This window comes from Ylistrum balloti, unplaced genomic scaffold, assembly GCF_031769215.1.
Source record: "Ylistrum balloti isolate Yb309-2 unplaced genomic scaffold, AGI_CSIRO_Ybal_v1 Utg370008, whole genome shotgun sequence".
Taxonomy (NCBI): domain Eukaryota; kingdom Metazoa; phylum Mollusca; class Bivalvia; order Pectinida; family Pectinidae; genus Ylistrum; species Ylistrum balloti.
In genome coordinates this window covers 459,805-476,470 of record NW_026782082.1, presented here as the reverse complement: position 1 = coordinate 476,470, position 16,666 = coordinate 459,805, and the positions used below count along the sequence as shown (strand labels likewise).

The window sequence follows — 16,666 nt, the reverse complement described above, 5'->3', positions numbered from 1 at the left end:
TAAAGTGACTTGATTTCTGAACAGTGACACTAAAGTGACTTACACTAAAGTGACTTGATTTCTGAACAGTGACATTAAAGTGACTTGATTTCTGAACAGTGACACTAAAGTGACTTGATTTCTGAACAGTGACACTAAAGTGACTTGATTTCTGAACAGTGACACTAAAGTGACTTGATTTCTGAACAGTGACACTAAAGTGACTTACACTAAAGTGACTTGATTTCTGAACAGTGACACTAAAGTGACTTGATTTCTGAACAGTGACACTAAAGTGACTTGATTTCTGAACAGTGACACTAAAGTGACTTGATTTCTGAACAGTGACACTAAAGTGACTTGATTTCTGAACAGTGACACTAAAGTGACTTGATTTCTGAACAGTGACACTAAAGTGACTTGATTTCTGAACAGTGACACTAAAGTGACTTGATTTCTGAACAGTGACACTAAAGTGACTTGATTTCTGAACAGTGACACTAAAGTGACTTGATTTCTGAACAGTGACACTAAAGTGACTTGATTTCTGAACAGTGACACTAAAGTGACTTGATTTCTGAACAGTGACACTAAAGTGACTTGATTTCTGAACAGTGACACTAAAGTGACTTACACTAAAGTGACTTGATACCTGAACAGGAACGTTTAAGTCGCTTGACATATGGACATGGAAATTTTCAATAACCAAATACTTGGAAAGCGGCATTTGATAACATGCCTCCAGCTGATTAGATATCCAAGCGATGGGATTGGAATTTAATGGAGATTTTGGAATATTCAAGGTATTGTGATTAAACAGCGTCTGTCTGTTAGTAGTTTTAATAGATAATTAAAGAAAGAAAGAAAAAATGAAAGAAAGAAAGACAGAAAGAAAGAAAGACAGACAGACATAAAGAAAGAAAAAAAAAGAAAGAAAGACAGACAGAAAGAAAGAAAGAAAGAAAGAAAGAAAGAAAGAAAGAAAGACAGACAGACATAAAGAAAGAAAGAAAGACAGACAGACATAAAGAAAGAAAGAAAGACAGACAGACATAAAGAAAGAAAGAAAGACAGACAGACAGACATAAAGAAAAAAAAAGAAAGAAAGACAGACAGACATAAAGAAAGAAAGAAAGAAAGACAGACAGACATAAAGAAAGAAAAAGAAAGAAAGAAAGAAAGAAAGACAGACAGGCATAAAGAAAGAAAGAAAGACTGACAGACATAAAGAAAGAAAGAAAGACAGACATAAAGAAAGAAAGAAAGAAAGACAGACAGAAAGAAAGAAAGAGAAAGAAAGGAAGAAAGAAAGAAATAAAGAAAGACAGACAGACAGACAGACAGAAAGACAGAAAGAAAGAAAAAAAGAAAGAAAGACAGACAGAAAGAAAGAAAGAAAGACAGACAGACAGACAGACATAAAGAAAGAAAGACAGACAGAAAGAAAGACAGACAGACAGACAGACATAAAGAAAGAAAAAAAGAAAGAAAGACAGACAGAAAGAAAGAAAGACAGACAGACAGACATAAAGAAAGAAAAAAGAAAGAAAGACAGACAGAAAGAAAGAAAGAGAAAGAAAGGAAGAAAGAAAGACAGACATAAAGAAAGAAAAAAAGAAAGAAAGACAGACGAAAGAAAGAAAGAGAAAGAAAGGAAGAAAGAAAGAAAGGAAGAAAGAAAGACAGACAGACAGACATAAAGAAAGAAAAAGAAAGAAAGACAGACAGAAAGAAAGAGAAAGAAAGAAAGAAAGAAAGAAAGAAAGAAAGAAAGACAGACAGACAGACAGACAGACATAAAGAAAGAAAAAAGAAAGAAAGACAGACAGACAGAAAGAAAGAAAGAGAAAGAAAGGAAGAAGGAAAGAAAGAAAGAAGAAAAAAAGAAAGATAGACAGACAGACAGACAGAAAGAAAGAAAGAAAGAATAAGTCAGTTATAAAGGAGTGATTTCTCCTCCCTGATTCGCATGTCAACACAAGTAAAAAAATGTGTCGTCACACTGATTTCATGATAAAAATCATTGACAACAAACACCCGTCACCTCCATTTTATTAACTACATATGATTACAATCTATATGGATACTTTGAACACGTGGGTCTAGAGGGGCGTGGCATGCGACATCTGTACATTAGGTTGATTACTCTTGCATCTCCTTTGCTGATTCTACGAGAACGGCCGATCTGATTAAGATATCGTTTTCTGTTGTTGTCAGGCCGTGGTACGATTGTATAGTTACCATTTTTACTAAAAGCCTGCAAAGTAAACAGATTATGCATATAACAACTACACAGGACAGCATCTGCAGTCAAATCAAGGATCTGAAAAGATTTCATAACGATAATTTTTAAGAAGACAGATGCTCTATGAAAACATTCTGATGACGATGTCCTTAAGATATGAGGTAACATTCCTTATTAAGTGAAAATCAATTTGATAAAGATTTCGCTAAGTGTTCGGTACCATTCATATCTAAATTGATATCGATCAAAAACATTTAGAATGACACAACCAGTCGGTTCAATTCCAACTATCAAAACAATAAAAAACTCATCACGAGTAATTCATTTTCATCAAGAAATTATTAAATTTCATTCACTAATGCTAATTATACTTTCTTGAAATGAAAATTAAGTTTCCATTCGTCTTACTCTTCCACCTATCTGAATTCCAACCCATTTCGACCCCCATCCTCGGCTCATTCATCCATCCTATTAATTCTGCTACACTGTACCCACTCTGCGTCCCCACGATCTCCCCTGCCACTCTCCATTCTGCTACATGTAACTCTGCCACCCACACCGCAAATCGCCTGTCTTAAACCCTTCTAACTCCCTCATCCACTCTACTTGCTTAGGTGCACTGCATCCTCCCATTACCCCTCTACCCTCTGCCCCCCACCCCCACCCCCACCTCATCCCTTATTGGTCCCTTCTCGAGTTTTCTATCCGCCCTACTTGCGATGCTACACTGTGCCTATCCTGCACCCCCTTCCGCCAGTACTCGCAGGCACCTCTGCTCAACCTACTTAATCTGTTGCCTAACCTTCAACCGAGCCCTCTCTCGCCCTCCTCTTCGACCCCCTCCACCACTTATTCTGCTACACGGTGCCTATCTTGCACTCCCTTCCGCGAGTCCTCCCTGGCACCTCTGCTCAACGTACTTAATCTGTTACCTAACCCGCACCCAGGTCCTCTCTCGCCCTCCTCTTCGACATTTCCTCCATCACTTACTCTGCCTTACGGTGCCTATCCTGCATCCCTTCCCCGAGTCATCACTCCATCCTATTTACACTGCTACACTGTACCTTCTTCTTACGTCCCGGTCTCCATCCCTCTCCATTCTAATACCCGCATACCCCTCTCTCCGACCCCTCTCCTGTCATTCTCCACACTTATGCAACAGTACCTATTCTGCATCCCTCTCCCGCTTAGCCCCCGCCCCGCCCCGCCCCGCCCCGCCCCGCCCCGCCGCGCCCCGCCCCGCCCCGCCCCGGCCCGCCCCGCCCAACCCCGCTCCGCCCCGCCCCCGCCTCCGCGCCAGTCCTCCTCTCCTCCTACTTACCTTACTACCGTAATGCATGAGACTGAGATAGTCATAGTCAACCCCTCTGGAGTTGATGTTTTTCGGTCCTATACGGTTAAAGTTGATACGGCTTCTGCCGATGGTGTTCTGAAGTTGTATATCTACATACTCGTCGCGGTCCGGCCGAGAATGTTCATGAAATAATCCCAAAACGTGTAGTATTTCATGAGAGAACACGGCCGACTGAAAAAAAAAAATATACTTTAGAAAATATATTTTCGTGGAGCTCAATTTTTATGGTTTTTTTTTTTTTTTTTTTCAAAGCAAAAACTTTTTCGTGAGCACTTGATGATGTCGAATTATGTAGCTCAAAAATCCACTGATAACAGTGTGTGGGCACTTAGATTCGTGAATTATGAGTCAATGAAAAGAAATCCTCCATGGAAATTAATTAAATCATAATTAAGCATATTTTTAACATTTCTACAACACATTCTTTTATGTGAGATCTTGAATTTATCTTTCCGGTATCAACGATTTGAGATTTTATGTTTATCAACACCGTGAGATTTGATGTTTATCAAAAATGTGAGGTTTTATGTTTATCAACAATGTGAGATTTTATGTTTATCAAAAATGTGTGATTTGATGTTTACCAACACCGTAAGATTTGATTCTTATCAACAATGTGAGATTTTATGTTTATCAAAAATGTGTGATTTGATGCTTATCAACAATGTGTGATTTGATGTTTATCAAAAATGTGAGGTTTTATGTTTATCAACAATGTGAGATTTGATGTTTATCAAAAATGTCAGATTTGATGTTTATCAACAATGTGTGATTTGATGCTTATCAACAATGTGTGATTTGATGTTTATCAACAATGTGAGATTTGATGTTTATCAAAAATGTGAGGTTTTATGTTTATCAACAATGTGTGATTTGATGTTTATCAACAATGTGTGATTTGATGGTTATCAATAATGTAAGATACTATGTTTATCAACAATGTGAGATACTTACAGACCGACACCGCCTGGACAATATCATATCCTGTGATAAAGTTGAATGTTGATTACGAACAGACATCCCCACATATGACCTACACCTGAAAGATTTAAAAGTTTCAGATAAATAAAATTATTTCTCTAATACGATGTAATTTGTTCTATTATTTCTCTCAGTACAGATGGTTAATTTGTTAGTTCAATAATAAAATGTCCCCGTTTGAAATATAAAGATTGTCCCCGTGTTGAGTTTATCAACAGCTTATCGTAAAGATTGTCCCCGTTTATCAAAAATGTGAGGTTGAGTATATGATATATTAAAGATTGTCCCCGTGTTTGAGTATATGATAAAGATTGTCCCCATTTTGAGTATATTATAAAGATTGTCCCATTATTGAGTATATGATAAAGATTGTCCCCTTGTTGAGTATATGATAAAGATTGTCCCCGTGTTGAGTATATGATATTGTCCCCGTGTTGATGATAAAGATTGTCCTATGTTGAGTATAGTGTGATAAAGATTGTATGTTGAGTATATGATAAAGTGTTTGAGTATATGATAAAGATTGTCCCCGTGTTGAGTATATGATAAAGATTGTCCCCGTGTTGAGTATATGATTGTCCCCGTGTTGAATATGATAAAGATTGTTGATAAAAATTGTCCCCGTGTTGAGTATATGATAAAGATATATGATATAAGATTGTCCCCGTGTTGAGTATATGATAAAGATTGTCCCCGTGTTGAGTATATGATAAAGATTGTCCCCGTGTTGAGTATATGATAAAGATTGTCCCCGTGTTGAGTATATGATAAAGATTGTTCTAGTGTTGAGTGTGATAAAGATTGTCCCCGTGTTGAGTGTATGATAAAGATTGTCCCCGTGTTGAGTATATGATAAAGATTGTCCCCGTGTTGAGTATATGATAAAGATTGTCCCCGTGTTGAGTATATGATAAAGATTGTCCCCGTGTTGAGTATATGATAAAGATTGTCCCCGTGTTGATAAAGATTGTCCCCGTGTTGAGTATATGATAAAGATTGTCCCCGTGTTGAGTATATGATAAAGATTGTCCCCGTGTTGAGTATATGATAAAGATTGTCCCCGTGTTGAGTATATGATAAAGATTGTCCCCGTGTTGAGTATATGATAAAGATTGTCCCCGTGTTGAGTATATGATAAAGATTGTCCCCGTGTTGAGTATATGATAAAGATTGTCCCCGTGTTGAGTATATGATAAAGATTGTCCCCGTGTTGAGTATATGATAAAGATTGTCCCCGTGTTGAGTATATGATAAAGATTGTCCCCGTGTTGAGTATATGATAAAGATTGTCCCCGTGTTGAGTATATGATAAAGATTGTCCCCGTGTTGAGTATATGATAAAGATTGTCCCCGTGTTGAGTATATGATAAAGATTGTCCCCGTGTTGAGTATATGATAAAGATTGTCCCCGTGTTGAGTATATGATAAAGATTGTCCCCGTGTTGAGTATATGATAAAGATTGTCCCCGTGTTGAGTATATGATAAAGATTGTCCCCGTGTTGAGTATATGATAAAGATTGTCCCCGTGTTGAGTATATGATAAAGATTGTCCCCGTGTTGAGTATATGATAAAGATTGTCCCCGTGTTGAGTATATGATAAAGATTGTCCCCGTGTTGAGTATATGATAAAGATTGTCCCCGTGTTGAGTATATGATAAAGATTGTCCCCGTGTTGAGTATATGATAAAGATTGTCCCCGTGTTGAGTATATGATAAAGATTGTCCCCGTGTTGAGTATATGATAAAGATTGTCCCCGTGTTGAGTATATGATAAAGATTGTCCCCGTGTTGAGTATATGATAAAGATTGTCCCCGTGTTGAGTATATGATAAAGATTGTCCCCGTGTTGAGTATATGATAAAGATTGTCCCCGTGTTGAGTATATGATAAAGATTGTCCCCGTGTTGAGTATATGATAAAGATTGTCCCCGTGTTGAGTATATGATAAAGATTGTCCCCGTGTTGAGTATATGATAAAGATTGTCCCCGTGTTGAGTATATGATAAAGATTGTCCCCGTGTTGAGTATATGATAAAGATTGTCCCCGTGTTGAGTATATGATAAAGATTGTCCCCGTGTTGAGTATATGATAAAGATTGTCCCCGTGTTGAGTATATGATAAAGATTGTCCCCGTGTTGAGTATATGATAAAGATTGTCCCCGTGTTGAGTATATGATAAAGATTGTCCCCGTGTTGAGTATATGATAAAGATTGTCCCCGTGTTGAGTATATGATAAAGATTGTCCCCGTGTTGAGTATATGATAAAGATTGTCCCCGTGTTGAGTATATGATAAAGATTGTCCCCGTGTTGAGTATATGATAAAGATTGTCCCCGTGTTGAGTATATGATAAAGATTGTCCCCGTGTTGAGTATATGATAAAGATTGTCCCCGTGTTGAGTATATGATAAAGATTGTCCCCGTGTTGAGTATATGATAAAGATTGTCCCCGTGTTGAGTATATGATAAAGATTGTCCCCGTGTTGAGTATATGATAAAGATTGTCCCCGTGTTGAGTATATGATAAAGATTGTCCCCGTGTTGAGTATATGATAAAGATTGTCCCCGTGTTGAGTATATGATAAAGATTGTCCCCGTGTTGAGTATATGATAAAGATTGTCCCCGTGTTGAGTATAGGATAAAGATAGTCCACGTGTTGAGTATATGATATAGATTGTCCCCGTGTTGAGTATATGATAAAGATTGTCCCCGTGTTGAGTATATGATAAAGATTGTCCCCGTGTTGAGTATATGATAAAGATTGTCCCCGTGTTGAGTATATGATAAAGATTGTCCCCGTGTTGAGTATATGATAAAGATTGTCCCCGTGTTGAGTATATGATAAAGATTGTCCCCGTGTTGAGTATATGATAAAGATTGTCCCCGTGTTGAGTATATGATAAAGATTGTCCCCGTGTTGAGTATATGATAAAGATTGTCCCCGTGTTGAGTATATGATAAAGATTGTCCCCGTGTTGAGTATATGATAAAGATTGTCCCCGTGTTGAGTATATGATAAAGATTGTCCCCGTGTTGAGTATATGATAAAGATTGTCCCCGTGTTGAGTATAAGATAAAGATTGTCCCCGTGTTGAGTATATGATAAAGATTGTTCTAGTGTTGAGTATATGATAAAGATTGTCCCCGTGTTGAGTATATGATAAAGATTGTCCCCGTGTTGAGTATATGATAAAGATTGTCCCCGTGTTGAGTATATGATAAAGATTGTCCCCGTGTTGAGTATATGATAAAGATTGTCCCCGTGTTAAGTATATGATAAAGATTGTCCCCGTGTTGAGTATATGATAAAGATTGTCCCCGTGTTGAGTATATGATAAAGATTGTCCCCGTGTTGAGTATATGATAAAGATTGTCCCCGTGTTGAGTATATGATAATGATTGTTCTAGTGTTGAGTATATGATAAAGATTGTCCCCGTGTTGAGTATATGATAATGATTGTTCTAGTGTTGAGTATATGATAATGATTGTTCTAGTGTTGAGTATATGATAATGATTGTTCTAGTGTTGAGTATATGATAAAGGTTATCCTTGTGTATGTGATAAAGATTGCTATCATGATGAGTACAGATCAGTTCACCATTAAACACACGTGATTGCCCTTACCCCTGTCCTTCAATAATGCGAACATGCGGTACTTTCTTTCTGGCTTCCGATTTACTTATAGGTCTGAAACAGACACACGTTTTCTCCGAGATTCTATTCAATCCTCTGGCCATCCGTCTTCTGGAACTTCTTCCTACAGAGAACAAATATAGCCTTTGTTAGGAAATTACAGGAATGATAATGAAAGATAAGAAGAATCAAAAGGTCAAAAGGTCAAAAAGTGGATCGACCAGACCGTGGTAGGGGATTGACCGTTTGGTCAGCCGTGGTAGGAGATTGACCGTCTGGTCAGCCGTGGTAGGGGATTGACCGTCTGGTCAGCCGTGGTAGGGGATTGACCGTCTGGTCAGCCGTGTAAGGGGATTGACCGTCTGGTCAGCCGTGGAAGGGGATTGACCGTCTGGTCAGCCGTGGTAGGGGATCAGACCGTCTGGTTAACCGAGTGACGGGATCAGACCGTCTGGTTAACCGATAGACGGGATCAGACGGTCTGGTTAACCGATAGACGGGATCAGACCGACAGGTTAACCGATAGACGGGATCAGACCGTCTGGTTAACCAAGTGGGTTCAGACCGTCTGGTTAACCGTGTATCGGGATCAGACCGTCTGGTTAGCTGAGTGCCGGGATCAGGCCGTCTGGTTAACCGAGTGACGGGATCAGACCGACAGGTTAACCGAGTGACGGGATCATACCGTCTGGTTAACCGAGTGACGGGATCATACCGTCTGGTTCACCGTGTGACGGGATCATACCGTCTGGTTAACCGAGTGACGTGATCAGGCCGTCTGGTTAACCGAGTGAAGTGATCAGGCCGTCTGGTTAACCGAGTGACGGGATCAGGTCGTCTGGTTAACCAAGTGACGGGATCAGACCGACAGTTTAACCGAGTGATTTGATCAGATCGTCTGGTTAACGTGTGACGTGAATAGACCGTCTTGTTAAACGTGTGACTGGATAAGACCGTCTGATTATCAGTGTGATGGGATCAGACCGTCTGGTTCGCCAAGTGACGGGATCAGATCGTCTGGTCAACCGAGTGACGGGATAAGGCCTTTCGGTCAGTTTTGTGACGGGATCAGACAGTTCGGTCAGTTTTGTGACGGGATCAGACAGTTCGGTCAGTTTTGTGACGGGATCAGACCGTTCGGTCAGTTTTGTGACGGGATAAGGCCTTTCGGTCAGTTTTGTGACGGGATCAGACAGTTCGGTCAGTTTTGTGACGGGATCAGACCGTTCGGTCAGTCTTGTGACGGGATAAGGCAGTTCGGTCAGTTTTGTGACCGGATCAGGCCGTATAGTCAGCTTTGTAGCAATTACTTACCGAAACCGCTACTTGAAATGCGTAACGGGATAACAGCCTTCGGCCAGTAGTGTCTCTCTGTCCGTCTCGCCGCCCGTATTTTTCGGGTATGCTTATTGTGCAGCCTCAAGTATTTCTGTATTATATTCCGAAGTGTTTCTGATAGGTTAATGGAATCTGTTGAGTTTACTTCCATCTCCCTTTTCAAAAGAAATAACTTAATTTCAGTCTATACACAACAAGAAACGTTATGATGCAATGCACGGTATTAACTTCACTTCATTCCATTACACATTACGTCACAAAACAGATAAAGTACAGTTTGTGTACCAGGAAATTGGATCCGAAAACAAGTTAGAGTAACGAACGTAAATCCACTTTCATTTAAGCATCTCATTAATTTTGGCATCATGACGTATTTATCAATAATCCATAGGTAAGTAGTTTAAATAAATGTACATGCATAATATAATGATATATTAATGTAGGTAGTTTGAAAGATAGGAAAGAGGGATATGATACAGGGATGAACAGGGGGAGGGGGATGCTTGTGTCAATGAAAAATATTAAATATATTTCATTATTTAATGTATGGTAATAAATTGCACGGTTTTGCCACTTAATACACGAGGTTGAGAAAAAATATGTGCATAATTCAAACTGAGAATGAATTATTAATATGAATTCCATTAACATCAGGATTAAGTCTACACGTTGTGTGTTATCGTTTGAATGCAGTGTAAACCTAGTTCAAAATCTTAAGTCATAGAATAGATATCCAAAAAAGATATGGAATCCGTATATGTACAGTCATAACTGAATTAAGTTCGTGAGAGAAATGAAATTCGTATCTGTACAGTCATAATTGAATTAAGTTCGTGAGAGAAATGAATCCGTACACTAGTTTTACATGTAAAAACAAATATCCCTCTTTAATACCGATGTGAAAAACAATGTTATCAAGTGGAGTATGACCGAAGTGTTAAAAATCAATATTTCATTTTTTTTTCTTTGCATTTTTATTATCTTTTTTATTTGCTTTTTGTATCTATTTTTCAATTTTACATGTTTTGTTATCATTTCGAATTAACACTAATAGTAAATGAACTTGGATTAAGATACAAACCAACATCACATTTTCAATTTATAGGTCAGACATTGTTTATTTATTCAAGTTTATTATATCTTTATCTAATCATTATATCAAAATTTTTGATCGATCGATCGATTGATTGATGGACTGATTGATTGATCGATTGATTGATGGACTGATTGATTGATTCGTTGATTGATTGATTCGTTGATTGATTGATTGATTGATTGATTGATGGACTGATTGATTGATCGATTGATTGATTGATTGATTGATTGATTGATTGATTGATTGATTGATCGATCGATCGATTGATTGATTGATTGATTGATTGATTGATTGATTGATTGATTGATTGATTGATTGATTGATTGATTGATTGATTGATTGATTGATTGATTGATTGATTGATTGATTGATATTTTCATCGATTTATTTATCTATTTACTTGATTCAATTTGTTCTTAAATCTAATTACAATGTATTTAATTTTATTTCTTTGATAACAATTATTTTATTCTTTTATTTATTAATTTTATTTTATTGTATTTTATTTATCATTCTTTTATTATGTAAGAAAGTACAAGACAGTTGTAATTACGCGAACTGTGGGATCAGCATCAGCATGTCACCCTCGAAGGCAATGGCTTCCTGGTCCGGAATAAATGTAGCGGATGTAAATGTTCCAGGCTCTAAAACAAGACAAAAACAACATAATTATTAAAATCATAATTTTCTATACAAACGAAATGAAAAATCTGAAAAAATGAAATATCAACATGTCTTAATGTTAATCGGATAATGCTTGATCGAATTCAAGAAATGTCGTGTTCTCGAATCAAAGTACATGGATGACAAAACTACGGAAGCGTATTCCGGCCACGTTGTGTTTTATTTTAACTGGAAATTTCGATTTAGTAATCAGAAATTTTGAGTTAATAAGTCGAAATTTCGAGTTAATATACTAACTCAATATTTCAATAAAGTTAAGATTTTAAAAAATATTGAATTATCGGGTTTGTGCATCTTCCCATCTAGATTTTGACTTTTATTTCAATCACTTTTGATTTTCCTCTGTCGCCTCCCAAGCTTCAAAATGTATGCCCTTAGCATCAATGAATCAGTTCTAGAAGGACGAAACAGCTGTATGATGTAGCATTACTGAATCAGTTCTAGAAGGACGAAATACTTGTATGATGTAGCATCACTGAATCAGATCTAGAAGGTTACGAAAACCTGTATGATGTAGCATCACTGAATGTCAGTTCTAGAAGGAAAGTACCTGTATGATGTAGCATCACTGAATCAGTTCTAGAAGGACGAAATACCTGTATGATGTAGCATCACTGAATCAGTTCTAGAAGGACGAAATACCTGTATGATGTAGCATTACTGAATCAGTTCTAGAAGGACGAAATACCTGTATGATGTAGCATCACTGAATCAGTTCTAGAAGGACGAAATACCTGTATGATGTAGCATCACTGAATCAGTTCTAGAATCACCTGTATGATGTAGCATTACTGAATCAGTTCTAAAAAATACGAATTACCTGTATGATGTAGCATTACTGAATCAGTTCTAAAAGGATTTCAATACTTTTGATGTTTCATTACTGAATCAGTTCTAGAAGGACGAAACAGCTGTATGATGTAGCATTACTGAATCAGTTCTAGAAGGGCGAAGCAGCTGCATGGTGAAGTTTAACCAATTGTTCAGCTCTGCTGTATCTAAAGGACCTCTTTCACGAACAATGGAATTTTGCCCACGACCCGATTTAATCCAAACCATGTGACATTGATAGCACCCCAATACACTCCCCTGGAATAGCACTTAAACAATTCAAAAGGCCAATAGGGCCTGAATTCTTATCGAATTTGTGACATTTACTGAGGGTATAAGGTAAGGTTCAGAAATGGCTCCATAACAAGGCAAGGGTTCATCGCAAGTCTTCTTATAATCACTTATTTTGTTCATTGGAAGCTATTTGTCATTTTAAGCAAACATTATTTGTCAAATTTGGCATAAGAAAGAGGTCCTTTGTATTTTAAGACGCTTTTCAATTCTGTATCTTTTGCACAATCTTCAAATTTGCAGGTAGTAAACACAGCTGGTGGAATTTTGATTCATTCGAACAGTGACACGGTTCAGAATAAAATAAAAAACGCACTTAAAGTTGGTCTTTAATCATCAGCTGTATGAAAATTGATAATTTTATTGAAACATGGGGCTGCCGCACCCCCACCCCCTGTGTCTTTAGTAAAACCCTTGAGGTTGTACGTAGTAGATATGAAATTGATGCAGTAAAAAAATAAAATAGTGTTATTTGCGCAAGAGCTTGAAAACATTTTCTACAGGCAAACTCGGGTTCAGTTTAACTAAGGCAAACTACGAACAAATGTAAGCTCTGATGTTAATGAGTACTAACCGGAAGCTGCTTCGATTACTTCGTCTATGGACCGACTTGACTTCAGTTTTCTCGTTAGGATCTGAAAGTACAAAAAAAAATCAAATATTATTCCTACCATACCATACCTAGTACCATCTACCTGTGATGTCATTGTGTTGTCAAATGAAACGATGTAAATATGTAAAGACGTTCGTGTTCCTCTGGGCCTAAACGGTAAGTGAGGGTTAAGCGCTGGTAATGGATAGGTAAACTACAAGGCCGTCCGGATGATGCATGTAGCAACATGTAATCCTTGAATGCGTACATAAGCTAAATATGCCTTTTCAAGGTTATTATCCTGTCCAGCACATGATTTGTCAGTGTGATAGCACTTTAATAACGTTCCTGCTTTAGAGTTTGACCTATGACTTCAGTGTAAACGAGGATCTGAAACAGAATAAATATGGGGGTGTTGAGAAACAACTATTGAAATCTTTTCACAACAAGAAATCAATTATTGATGGTATCTTGTTTGCAATATTACGCCCGGTAATTCATAACTGTGTGGGACGCGTCAGTCTTATGTGTTTTTAGTGAGTAGCGTAAAAAGTATCGCGAGCCAAGTCAGTGTCACATGTTCTAAACTGTAACACAAAGTTCATTGACTCATGTCTTCCTCATTGCATCACTCACTTATGTAACAATGTAAGTAGGAGAAGCGACAACGTTACAAACAAGAAATGGAGAATACAACACCTATTTGACAAAGAAAGAAGTAAGGTACCAATGTTGATAGCATAGTTTGTGTAATCGATGTGAAGCCTCGATTCTCCAGGGGTAACAATCACTTTCGATCTCTGCACCCCTGGAACATGTCATGGCAAAATTGATGGTTATACGTGCGACACCTTGTGAACAAGATGAAAAAAACTAGTTTGATCCTTTGATGTACATCATACGAATCTCGGGGTCGCAAAACGTATATTGTAATGACTGTGTGGAGTTTGTTATCTTCAAAAGGAGCGCACAAGTCTATGATTGGTCACGTTTCTTTCTCTTCGAACGAAACAAATTACTTCGCTTGTGCCTTCTGTTTTGCCATGATAAGTTCCAAGAGTGCTGAGAGCGAAAGTGATCGTAACCCCTGGAATATCGAGGATGGACAGAACTGTTTGGAATATTTCAAATATTTTCAGTGTAGGACAAATACGTGTGTATACGTTCGGAACGTTTCGGATATTCAAAGTCTGCGACAATGGTGAGCAAAATAGTTTTCTTGATATTGATAGTGTTCGACTGCGGGTATCGGGGTGTTTCAGATATTTACAGTGCACGACAGAGCTGTTTGAAATATTTAAAAAATTTCTAGTGTGCAAGCAAGATGTTTGGGGTATTTTAGATGATCGTAGTGTACGGAAAATTGTTAGTAGCACTTCAGACATTTACAAAGGATGACACAGGCGTTGGGGGTTATTTAAGATGTTAACATGTATATTGTATAACCGCAGTGTTCGGGATATTTCAGATGTTTACATATATATTGTATAGCCGCAGTGTTCGGGATATTTCAGCTGTTTACATGTATATTGTATAGCCGCAGTGTTCGGGATATTTCAGCTGTTTACATGTATATTGTATAGCCGCAGTGTTCGGGATATTTCAGCTGTTTACAAGTATATTGTACAGCCAAAGTGTTCGGGATATTTCAGACGTTTACATGTACATTATATAGCCGACGTTGTATTTTGCAATTCAAGTATAACATAACATCGACATACTTGAAAGTGAAATTGTAGGACTACATGTTTATTCATGATAATTTCACATTTCTTCTCGGTCCAATGATTCTCGTGACAGTCGATTTGTATTACGTCTCTTGATTGAAAAAACCGGGTTAACTAGGGTTGTGACGTTGGTTGAATACACAGAACAAGGAACTGAATTGATAAAAAATAATAAAACATTTTCTACTCCGAGCTGATGAAATAATGATTTTCTTGCGCTTAAATATTAATGATTGTTGATACGACAAAGTAGTGATAATAAAATGCTGAGATAAATTATATGATCAGATCAGTGTCACCAAGATGTTTTACATTATCACAATTCGTGAGCGTGGAACTATTCGCCTGTGTATTTATCACTAGATATTTTGAACGAACTTTCGTAACAAATTTAATATTCTGGTAAGTGAATTCAACTCCGGCTAACTAAAACCGTCTCGGATTTGTTTACTGTCTTCACCGTAGTTAATGTTCACTCGTGATGTTAATAACATGCACGTGTACATTAATTTGAGGTTATATCAGTGTAAATGTAAATTTTTTGCATTTAATATGCGTGTATTGTGCATAACAGAAAAATAAATAAGGTTTGTTTGCGATTGATGCCTATTGTACAAGAAATCTCAAGAACTAAAATACAGAAAACCTGGCAACAATGTAGACTTCTGTCTGGGTATAATGTAATCGTGTCTACAATGTAAACTTCTGTATATTGTACAGTAAACCTGTGTACAATGTTAACCTCTGTATATTGTACAGTAAACCTGTGTACAATGTTAACCTCTGTATATTGTACAGTAAACCTGTCTACAGTGTATAGCTGTATATTGTACAGTAAACCTGTGTACAATGTTAACCTCTGTATATTGTACAGTAAACCTATGTACAGTGTTAACCTCTGTATATTGTACAGTAGACCTATGTACAGTGTTAACCTCTGTATATTGTACAGTAGACCTATGTACAGTGTTAACCTCTGTATATTGTACAGTAAACCTGTGTACAATGTTAACCTCTGTATATTGTACAGTAAACCTGTACACAATATAAACCTTTGTATATTGTACAGTAGACCTATGTACACTGTAAACCTTTGTATACTGTACAGTAAACCTGTGTACACTGTAAACCTTTGTATATTGTACAGTAAACCTGTGTAGAATGTAAACCTCTGTATATTGTAAGTACCTCTACAGTATATTATATTGTACAGTAAACCTGTGTACAATGTGTACAATGTTACAGTAAACCTGTGTACTGTATATATTGTACAGTAAACCTGTGTACAATGTTAACCTCTGTATATTGTACAGTAAGCCTGTGTACAATGTACAGTAAACCTGTGTACAATGTTAACCTCTGTATATTGTACAGTAAACCTGTGTACAATGTTAACCTCTGTATATTGTACAGTAAACCTGTGTACAATGTTAACCTCTGTACATTGTACAGTAAACCTCTGTATATGGTACAGTAGACCTGTGTACAGTGTATACCTCTGTATATTGTACAGTAAACCTGTGTACAATGTTAACCTCTGTATTGTACAGTAAACCTGTGTACAATGTTAACCTCTGTATATTGTACAGTAAACCTGTGTACAATGTTAACCTCTGTATATTGTACAGTAAACCTGTGTACAATGTTAACCTCTGTATATTGTACAGTAAACCTGTACACAATGTAAACCTCTGTATATTGTACAGTAAACCTGTGTACAATGTTAACCTCTGTATATTGTACAGTAAACCTGTGTACAATGTTAACCTTTGTATAATGTAAGCTTGTTTACAATGTCAATTTTTGTATAAATATAATTGATAAGACCTATCGATGCCTACCTTGTGCAGCTTTTTTAAAAGCGTTGATTTTGTCCTCATCAACTCACTGTGTCGTGTATCCTGTGTCAT

The 16,666-nt window shown here is 37.2% G+C and overlaps 1 protein-coding gene across 1 annotated transcript; it reads right to left on the bottom strand.

Annotated features, from left to right (window-relative positions):
* Positions 1-2,047: 2,047 nt before the first annotated feature.
* LOC132548322 (zinc metalloproteinase nas-14-like) lies at positions 2,048-16,666 on the bottom strand. The gene is made up of 6 exons (XM_060212177.1): positions 16,598-16,666; positions 13,012-13,072; positions 11,185-11,275; positions 4,533-4,617; positions 3,546-3,749; positions 2,048-2,236 (listed from the first exon to the last, which is right to left on the bottom strand). The coding sequence occupies exons 1-6, from the start codon at positions 16,664-16,666 to the stop codon at positions 2,048-2,050; spliced, it is 699 nt and encodes a 232-aa protein (XP_060068160.1).

Excerpts from the sequence above, each read along its gene's own strand:
- LOC132548322 (XM_060212177.1), bottom strand. The coding sequence starts at position 16,666 with ATGACACAGGATACACGACACAGTGAGTTGATGAGGACAAAATCAACG. Across the intron at positions 11,276-13,011 it reads AGTAATCGAAGCAGCTTCCG|AGCCTGGAACATTTACATCC; the intron begins GTTAGTACTCAT and ends GTCTTGTTTTAG. Across the intron at positions 4,618-11,184 it reads ATGCTGATCCCACAGTTCGC|GTGTAGGTCATATGTGGGGA; the intron begins GTAATTACAACT and ends TAAATCTTTCAG.